This window comes from Rissa tridactyla, chromosome 9, assembly GCF_028500815.1.
Source record: "Rissa tridactyla isolate bRisTri1 chromosome 9, bRisTri1.patW.cur.20221130, whole genome shotgun sequence".
NCBI lineage: Eukaryota > Metazoa > Chordata > Aves > Charadriiformes > Laridae > Rissa > Rissa tridactyla.
In genome coordinates, this window is record NC_071474.1 from 19,867,193 (window position 1) to 19,877,762 (window position 10,570).

Below are 10,570 nucleotides of genomic sequence, written 5' to 3' on the forward strand. Positions count from 1 at the left end.
GGCAACATAGCAACTAACTAGCTCTGGTATGTATTCTAGATGAAGGACGGAATTTTTCCAAGAAGCCTGAGCAAGTTCTGTCCATGAGATTAATCTCTAATACTGCCAAATACTGCTTCTGAGCTTCCTCACCTGAAATGCAATGACTTTGTAAAAACTCACGTTTATGCTCTGAACCAATAAAATACAGGGAAAAGGCAACCACGTGTCTCTTAAATACTGTTTGTAAGTAATTTTCCAGAACAGCACTGGTAAGTGTACTTGAAATTAGGAAATGGCTAAGGAACTCCCTGTGCCAAGTGTGGGGATGGGCAATCCTTTAAAAATAGTATTCAATTAATTAACTGTTCTTTGAGTGCCATGTCCTATTTAAGCACGCGCCTCTCCATTACTCTGCAGATATTTTAGCTGTTTCCAGGGAGGGGAGAAAAAAAAAAGCCAGCGGAGCACAAAGGCGAACTGAAGCCGTTTCTCCTCCGCTCAGGGAGAACCCCCTTCCCGCCTAGCGCCGCCTGAGGCGACCCGCGGCCCTCCTCCTCCTTGCAGGCCAGAGGCGGCCGCACACCCGGGTGAGGGGAACGTCGCCTCCCCCGCTATCCTCACAGCTCGGGGTGGGAAGAGGCGGCCCCGCCTTCAGGGGCTGAGGGGAGGGCGCTGGGCAGCGCAGGGGGGGCTGTTACCGCGCATCCGTCTTTCTGGCACAAACCCCGGTGGTTTCCGCGCATACGCGGAATGTCGGGATCCGAGCGCTGCTTCCTGCAAAGCGGGGTGGCTGGGGGGGGGCCGGCGGGGCCGGCCGGCGGGTACCGGCCGCCTCAGGGGGCTGCCGGAGGAGGGGACGGCGCTGGGCCGGCCCGCCCTGCCGGGAGGAGGTGCCTAGGTCTGAGCTCAGCTCCCCTCAGCCCAGGAGCTCAGCTCCGCCGAGCCGCGGTGTCGGTCAGGCTCAGCCGGGCCCTCTCTCGAGTAGGGCGCTTTTCTGAGATGGCGACAGCGGCTCCGTCCCTCCCCGGTCTCTCCTCAGAGCTTTCTGTTAGGCCGCCCCGTCGGGGTACCCCGCACCCACGGGGCCACCTCCCTCAGAAAACCAGCCCTGGAGTGGTCCTGGAGCGCGGCCCCGACTCCCCACAGGGGCCCTCGGCAGCTGCGCCCCTTGGCGATAAACGTCCCCAGGGCCGTCCCAGGCCCTCAGCCACCCTCCTGGGGCCAAGCGCTGGGGATGCTAGGCACAGGCAGTGCCGTCGGGACATTTCACTGCTGTGCTTGGGGGTAAAAAAAGGGATCTCTACGTGGTGGTGACTGAGTTCGGTTCCTCCTGGGACATTCCTGCGGAAGGTCTCAAGGCCGCGTTCCAGTAAGCGGGCACGGCCAGTGAGGGCCCTGGGTGCAGGGGTGCACAGCCCCGTCCTGCCCCGCAGGGCTGGTGTGGCCTGCGGAGGAGCCCAGGGTGGCCCACCCGGGGAAGGCCTGGGCCCGAGCCCCATCCTTGCCAGCCGGGGCCCCTTCCAGCTTCCACGTTTAGGCAGGCCCTCCATTTCCATGTGCACGTGTAAAGTCATTTCAAGTCATTGTTCCATTTTCAGTGCCTAGCAGGTATTCCCAAGAACCACAGCTACGGTAGGAAACAGACTGTACCAAAAGTGTTTTTAGATGGCGGCCTTGCTGTTCTGTATTTTCTCACACAGTGTAATTACGCTAGTCCTTCCTCTTTCAGTAGTAATGTAGTTTGCATAAATGGGTAGAGTTATTTAACTGTTTTCTAACCACCCTCTCCACATCAGAGATGAAATTGCTAGTTTAAATTTTCTTAAAATAAAAAAATAGTTTATTGTCATGGGAAATGCACTCTTCTTTAGAATGTATTTCTTTTGTGGTATTTACTCTGCAACTCTCTAACCAATTTATTTGCCTCATGGAGATCCTTATTAGAAATTTCAGATGCTAGTGGGAAATGCAATATGAATAACAGTTCTTTGGGTTTTTCCCCCCTCTCTTTGATTCAAGGGCTTTTGTCTGGCTGATCTCCCTGCTGCTTTCTTCCCTTGCATGGTTTGTTGCTGTGCAAATTGGTGGTAGCCATTAAGCATCAGTATGGAAAAATGTGCTCATCTTTGGAGTCTTGTTCTGCTCCAGGAGCTATTCCGATTTACCGACAATGGACTTTTGAAGTAAATCATGTGATATTTCCCATTTACTGGAGATTCCTTAAGTGTGGATGCATATTGGACAAATAGCTAACAGTATTCGATATTGACAGTTCTCTTGTGGCAACATACTTTCTCAAAAGTTAGGTTTAATAGTAGAAAATAAAATAATTGCAGCCTTAAAGCAAATAATAAAACTTAGGAACTTTAATTTTAAAACTTGAGTCTAGGATGCAAATTGGAGATCAAACACAGCTAATAGGGTTAACCCTATTAATTAACCCTTAGACTTTCTTCCATAGTAAGGGCCACCTGTTGGAAAGAAAGAGAATTTAAACCAAAGTAGTTTATATTTCATTTATCATGGCTCTCCATTAAAAGTTAATATTAGAGCAATCTCCCTTCAACCATATATTTGGAAGTTTTCATTAGTTATTGTTATTACTGCCTGCCAGTTTTCTTCAACTTATGACACTGTAGCTCTTTCTGTAAAGACCAAAGTGATTAAACAGTAATAAACTTTCCAAACTGTGTTTTGCTTAAGGATACAGAATGAAATACTTAATTTGACCTTGAAAAGTGGTTTTCCCCTTTATTTAAATTCCATCTAAATGAGAACAGAAAGTTGATAGAGTCAGGTAAGTTTTCTGAGAAGTGGGTTACAGTGTCATATGGTAGCCTTTGATATCATGAGGTGTTGTCTTGTGATTGCTATACAAAATGTTAGATGAGTGGCTGCAGTTGAGTGCAAAAGCAACAGCTTGCTTCACTGACCTGGAATTGCATGCATAGCATTCTGCGATACTTACCTGTAATTACCATTTTATGACAGAAATGTAATCTTTAATATCTCAAACAGTAAATGTCCTTTATGGGTAGTTTCTTATAATTCAGGTACTATGTACAAAATGATAATGAGGTTGGTTTTGCCAGTTATCTTTCAATAGATTGATTTCCAATGTTAACCCAAAAATTTCAAAAAACCAAAAAGAGAAGAAGATTTCATTTTTATTTTCAGTTTCCAAATAACAAGTAAAAACTTTGATGTGTGTTCCAAAAATCTTTCAAAAATCTTCTTGCTTTGGGGAAAAGGTGACTAATGCTGATTTTGATTAGTGTATGTTTCTGCATACCAATGAATTAGATACCTAATTCCACTGGACTTTTGAATGCTTTTTGACAGACATATGTGCATGTCTTGTGTGGAGACATGATTGTGTCTAGAGAATGCAAAGAAGTATGAAGTCAGACAGCATTTCCTCTGCGACTAAGATGAAGACTGTGTTATAATAACTATGTCAATTATTAGATTATATTAATACTCAAAGATTCAGCTATAGAGGTGACTGAGATGGTCAACACCTCCGTATGTTGACCGACTTTGGGTGTTTTTACCATAGTTAGAATATTTTAAGTGATACCATCTATTAATAAAATTGCTCCGTGCTTCTGATTTTCAGTTGGTCACCGAAGACCCCCCATACCCTGATTACATACTACCACACTCACTAGTTTCACTAATTCAAGACCTAAAGGTTCACGCTCCTTCTATTTTTAAAGGAGACGTCAGATGCCTAAGTGCTTCTTGAAAAACTCCACGGCAAGTGTCATTCTTGATGTAGAGCAGTGGTTTCCAACAAGTGAGTTCAGCCTCCCCTGCAGAGGTTTACCTACATCAAGAGCAAGGTTTAGAGCGTAAGCAAGTTTTCCTATGAAATTTTCTGCTACTTTTATTTTGAGATATGCAGCGTCCTAAAATGTTAGTGAATTCCCTTATTATTAGGCTTTAAGCAGTAGAAATTATCTTTTTTTCCTTTTAATTTTAGGGAGCTGTTTAATGTATCTCTTTTTTTATCAAAAGTTTATTACAACCAACTTAAAGACAAAATACAGTAACAGCTAGTCCTAAAAAGGCATATTTGTTCATATATTCTCTTCATTTGCATACATTTTCCTTCAGGGTATTCATTCAAAATTTTAGAATCAGAAGATACTCTAACATGTTTTTTTCCTTATTTTGCTGCTTTTTTTTATGATCGGAAGCTGTTCGAGTCCCATGACTGTATCTGTAGCTGAGGTAGGAAAAGTCATCATTTCAAATGGGACTCTGTGGACTTCCATTATGTTTGTCTCCATGTTGGTTAAAACAAGTGTCAATTATTATAAACTATATATATTACATATAATTTATAATATGCATTATATAAAAATATATAATATATAATATATAATATATTACATAACAAATATAATATATAAAATATAATACAAAATATTTATATATTATGTAACATATTTTATATTACATAATATGTAAAAATATATAATATCCCCACATATTTGCAAATGAAGTTTTTTAAAAATAACATTTTGAAAATCATACAGGTTTTTGTAAAAGTTCAAGTGAGCTCTGCAGGGGCTCTCAAAAGACTGATTACGAGAGTCCCATTGGCTGTGTGTCAGCTGAAAATCATTCTTGCAGGCAGAAATTTCAGCTTAAATGCATTTCAGTTTTGAAAGAGGAAGGGCAGTCTGTTCAAATATATGTTTCTGTGCTCTCCTAAAGCTAAAATAGGTATCTGCGGTGAAGTGGTTCATAGAAATAGAGAAATAATTTGATCTGGGCTAGCTGCAGACATTGAGGTTAGGGGATAAAATTGTTTGACCCAGTGCTTGTTCTACCCAGAAAGGATTTTGTCCGTGTGTTCTTGGAATATGGTCCATACCTGCCTGTAGTAGCTTGTCGTAGCTTGCTCTTCCATGATTTCCCTGATGATGTTTTTTTTTAACTTGTTCTTGCTGAAGATTGCAGCAGTATGGAGCAATGCCAGCTCTCCTGTCTTTTGCTTTTCTTAACAGCTTTTGACCCTGTTACAGTAAACAGTTAACCTTATTTATCTTGTTTTTATTAGGAATAGGTAGTATTCTTTGCCCTGCCATTGAACTATAGATAAGCGAGAAGCCTGCAGATCACTGTAACGTTCTTCACAAAGTATTTTCAGTTTCTCAGTGTGTAAAAAAAAAAAAAAAGATAATTCTCTGATGCTATAATTTCAACCTGTCCCACTTTTTAGGGTGGGACACCCTAAAAGTTTAGAGTGGAGGGTTTTGGTGAGGTTCTTTTTGAGTTGCTAGAGACTTCAATGTTCTAGCAAGGCAAGAAACTGTTCTTTGTATTTATTAAATGTGCACAGAAAGCAAAGAACAAAAGAGGAAACACTGGTGAAAAATGTCTGAAGAGTATAGACTCTCCACTGCGCCACCTTCTTCACTCTTTAACTTTTTGTATAGCAATTCCTAAAGGAAAAGCCCTCCTTCATAGTCCTCCAGAGGTCATATGACTTCTTGTTGAGAAAAATGCGACAAAAGGGTTTTTTTCCAATATATTCCTTTAAAAAAAGCACAGAGGAAAAAAATAATAAAAGTAGCAAACATTCTGCTTTTGTTTATATTTTTCTAGTGGATGAATTCCTAAAAGATTTTATAAAATGTATGCAATCTGTACAGAAGCAGTTAAAGTTTAGTTCTGTAAAAATTACTTAGAAATGTTCTATGCTGGCAGCTTTTAGGCAATCTGCTTAAAATGTGAATCAGTGAACGTGTACATGCAGGATCATGGTGCCTGTGCAAATACGATGTGTTGTTATTGATTGATGAGAGGGGGCCACTGCCTTACTTGATTTTATCAGTGAAGCATTAGATGCATCCAAAGTTACAAGATTTTTATTTATAAATTCTGACAGCTATGATGTGTGTTATCATTAATTAATAGAAAACTCCTTAATAAGCTGTTGTTGCCATTGCTTAAAAAGCATTTGGCTTTCCTGGGAAGATACTTGGGTCACTAGTATGTGACTATTATATTTATATTGTATGTGCCTCCAAAAATATTTTAATATACTAAAGACTATATAGGTACTTAGTTTGGTAGAAAAATAATCCTTGAGTAATAACACTTGACTTTCAATTCCTTGTTCCATAGTAAGTGTTCCAGCATTCATGTTTATTTTTACATTTCCTTTTGCTATTGTTTCCAAACTTGAATGTGTGGTGTTGTGAGGAAGTAAAAGAAGTGACCTTTCCTGACTTGATATTCTCATCTGTAAGTCACTAGATGGTGCCGTTTCACTTCTTTGGAATCAGAAACTGTCTTGCATACTATTTTTAGTAACAGTTGTTAATTTTTTTAAAAGAAAACAAAATAATTGGACTTTTGAGTTCTTTTTTGGAACTATTGCTTTTTTCTGAGACTATGCAATATATATATATATATATATTTTGCTGGAATAAAACTAATGTATTAATGAAAATGTGCAAAATTTCCAAGTTCTGTTCTTTTAAATTGCCATAAACTTTTAGTTTTACATTTGTTTACATATATTTTACTGACTTTGATAATGAGACCTGATTTGATAAAAACGCACATTTTAAAATGTAGAATTGTTTGAGGGTCTCCTTTTCTTCTTGAGGTCCAGGTAAGTAATTGCAGCTAATGTGAATTATGATAGGGATTACTTCAATTGAGATATAGCTGTTTTCATCCACAGACAGTTGCTCTATATTTCTCTATGACTGTACTAAGAATTGAAAATAAGAGAATTAAGTATCCTACTGTAGTCCTTGGGTACCACAGAAACACCTTTGTGCGGTTTCATGTAATAGGCTAAAAGTTGTCTGGGGAACTTTTGTTTCATAATTTTACATTAAAAAGCTACATGGTAATTTAGTGTATTGTCACAACTTGTGCACTGATTGAGAGTTAGGTACAAGTGATGGGTATTATTTCCAAGTTTAACTGCTTACTTTTCTGTTTAGCTGGTCAGAAATAGGAAGGCTTGCAAAACCATTTGTGCAAAGTGGCTTTGACACTTTTTTGTAATAGCTGAAATTAAGAGAATGGCAAAGTAGAACTAAACATTCCCAGGAATGCTTTTTATTAATAAAATTACTTATTTTGAATGATCCTAGTATCAGGTTTTGATTTGCTGGCCAGCAGTCTTTTCTTGGTGAGGAACGATGTTCTAAAACTGTAGCTGCCATACAGTGGTAACAAGGCTTCTTACGAGTGGACAAGGTGCAACGAGTTAGGTTAGTTATAGAACAACTTAATAAGGTTCAGAAGAAGTAGTGAATACTTAAGTTGTCTAAAGCTCTGCAGTAAGTGGGGTACGGTTCTAGGTTAGAGCGTTGCAGAGCCTCCAGGACACTCAAGAAAGGCTTTTACTGTAATCAAATGATCTAAAACTGGTACCACCAAAACATTTAACTGGTTGTGTGAGCTGCTTGGTTCCTCAAGGTTTCCAAGCCACCATCTCTTTGTTACTTCTTACTTTGTGAAGAGACAAGCACGTACTAAATGTTCTTGGTAGAGAATTGGATACTTCAGCATATGCTGATGCTGGATACTCTTGTTGTGTCAGCCCGTGCTTTTGGCAGTTGGATACACCCGCTCCAGGTGTTGTACAGGCACGTAACGCCATCCAGCAGCCACTGGTGTTTTTTCATCGACTCTGAAAGATGAACATGGTGGGAAATTTCGTGTGTGTGTTACAAAGTCTTCTGTTTGCTTTTGTTGGGCTTAATTAAAGTACAGTGAATTTGAACTCTGTCTGTAAACATTTACTTACTGAATAGGCAGCCAAAACTGAAACAAGGTGTCAGAGTTTACTTTTCTGTAATGTTCCTGGTTATCTGGCATTTTTGAAATGTAGAACATATAAATATTGCCTTCTCTTAAAGAGGTCTGTGGGGTAGGTTAAGCTCCAGTTTACATTTTCTAATGATGAAGAAAAATGTTTGGTTTTTTTTAAATAGAAGGAAACCAAGGGAAATAAAATAAAGTTAAAATGTGAATAAGATTTAAATATTCCTCGCAAGGTAATAATAGAACCCCCCCAGTGTCTTTTTGATTTTTTTATGTTCCAAGCTGTATTTGTGGTTAAATAAATCCTGCACCACAATTAAGTCATAAACTGATTTTTCAAAATACGCTCAATGCGTTAAGAATAACTATTTACAGTTTCCTTTTAGAATTTCAGAGAATTCGATTACTTGGAAATAATAATAAAGCAATGGTTGGCAGTGGTGCTGGTAGTTCTGAGACACTTGGTGGCATTGGGTCTCGTGACCTCACCAATCAGTTTCATTTCCTTATGTTCTTGGCAGTAGGAGAAGTGAAGAGTGGGGCACATTATCAGGCCAGTATAAAATGAGCAGAGGTACAAACTGATGATTTATTTGTAGTGTGAAAGTTGAGGAGAATATTCCACCCAGCAGTTGTCCAGTTCTGGGTATCCTGCTACCCAGCCATGGGATACCATGTATTTTCCCATGTGTCTTTGCAGTTTGCTGTGTTCCTTCAGTTTGGGGTTACTGGGTCTGCTGATGCCGAGCCCTGAAATGGATGAAACTCTGTGACAGACAGCTGCAGCTAAACTCTGCATATTGCAGGACTCTGTTTTTTAAAAGCTCTAATTTCTTTAAAATGACACCTTTTCACTTCACCTCCTGAGCTGTTTGACACCAACCATCTCTTCCGTGAAGAACTCTGGATGTTCCTGCTACTTGCTTGAACTATCTTTATTGTTGTATTTGCAGACTTCCCTGCATCCTCACTATGAAGGTAGCATAGTGACATCCTTTATTACCCTGGTCCTCATGGGGACTTAGACTTTCTTCACTGCAGGTGGCTCCCTTCCAAATCTGAAATGCTGCTTGTTATGCGGGACAGTGACTTCCTTTTAGCTCATCAGCATCCCAGAGAGAGTATAATATCCTCTATATTCTCTCTACATATTTAGAGCAACCAATGCCTTCTTGAATTTAGGGGGAGGGAAAAAAATCAATATTTCTTTACTTCATAACTTGTTTTTTGTCAGGCAACTGTTTGAAATGCGGAATTCAAACCTCCACATCTGAGGACTTAATAGTTCAGTTGTAGCTTTCTGCAATAGTAAGGCAAATGATTCAATATTAAATTTATAGGTTTGACTATGGGTAACAGATTTAAAGCTGAGGACTATGTCTTAAACTTAGATGAGAATTAATGTATTGATATTGCTACAGAATTAATGAAAGTAATATTTTACTTGAACATAGTAAGCCTGGCAATAGCAAACCAACTCCATTTTCTTCGACTGTTGTAGCTGAAGTCAAGAAGCCTTTTTTTTTAAGCTTCTATATTTAATACACTTTTTCAGAATTTAAAATTTGCTTTTGTTGGGCAAATTGGGCTGTTGTTGCTTTTAGGTGTATATATTAAAAGTAATCCTTTGGGGGTTGTTTTTGTACATCAGATAAGATACATGCAGAACTTTTTGTGACTCAACGCTTCCTGAGCAAATTTTGAAATACATTTAGTTGTGTAAGATGTAAAAATAAGTTACTTATCGCGATCCCACTGTACACACCTTTTAGCAGAATAGTCTTGTGACTGGTCAACCAGTTTGGACAATGTTGTACCAAGTTGATTTCAAACTTTGTTATATAAACGATGATAGGATGCCCTGAGGTAAGTTCTCCTTTCTGAAGAAGAAAAGAAAACCTGATAGCTGCTATTTTGATAATCTCTTCCTGACAGGAGAAATTCTTGACCAAACCAGGAAGTAAGGCAGTCAGTAAAGCACCTCTCTGAGGATGTTCGTATTTGCTTACAGGAAGTGAATACTCTTGAGTTTGGACTTGAGATTATATAGTGACGCTGTAGGTGCATTGTAACACAAAGGAATAGGTTTCCTTATGTCATGAGGAAATAGAAGGAGAGCTCTACACCCCTTGTGGCATCTTTCACTTCTTTTCTGGCTAGAGTTATTTAGGCTTCATTTCTGCTATTGGAGCCTCAAAAATAGGTCATTCCATTTAAAAAGGAGTGAATGGTGATGTTCGTAACTTGATTTAATTTAATATGGTAGCGTGTTGACAACATCTGTCTTTCTGATTATGCTTGATTTTTCCAGGCATCTGAAATGTGCATGTAAGAATGACAAAAGAAATGTCCTGGAAAGTATTAAAAAAATGTGATACTTCAATAGATTTATTAAAAGATAGTGCCTAAAGAGCCCAGAAAACATATAGGTTTAGATTCTTTCAGCTTAGGGACTACTGGCAGTGCAAACTAATAATACAACGTTAAGGAAAAACAAAAATTGCCATGTGCTTGTGTTTTCAAAGGCAGGAGGACTCCATGCAATTAGAGGGTGTTACAAGTGGGAGCAGCAGGAATATGATTTGTGTGAATTCCTCTTCAGTTTGTTCTTTTGCTTAAGAAATAGTTCTGGAGGAGACATTTTTTGCCTAATGTGTAATATGTTTTCTTTGCTGGTAATGCAAGACTTTTCCTCACAGTAAGTGTATAGTACTTGACTGAGGTTTTTCTGTTTCTTTTTACAGATGCCAAGGATGTTGTGTGCAAAAGAGAATGACTGATTGAT

The 10,570-nt window shown here is 39.1% G+C and overlaps 1 protein-coding gene across 3 annotated transcripts in view; it reads left to right on the plus strand.

The window, feature by feature from the left end:
- The window catches only part of RAB8B (RAB8B, member RAS oncogene family), a 31,192-nt gene extending 30,972 nt beyond the window's left edge, over positions 1 to 220 (plus strand). Inside the window, exon 10 of one of the 3 annotated variants that reach the window (XR_008468613.1) lies at positions 2 to 220. Coding sequence is in view for 1 of the 3 variants with exons in the window: in XM_054215671.1 (XP_054071646.1) it covers positions 2 to 21 (20 nt within the window). In the remaining 2 variants the exon portion in view is untranslated. The remainder of the gene's footprint in view (position 1) is intronic. The other 2 variants (XM_054215669.1, XM_054215671.1) reach the window with 2 other exon arrangements.
- Positions 221 to 10,570: the final 10,350 nt, after the last annotated feature.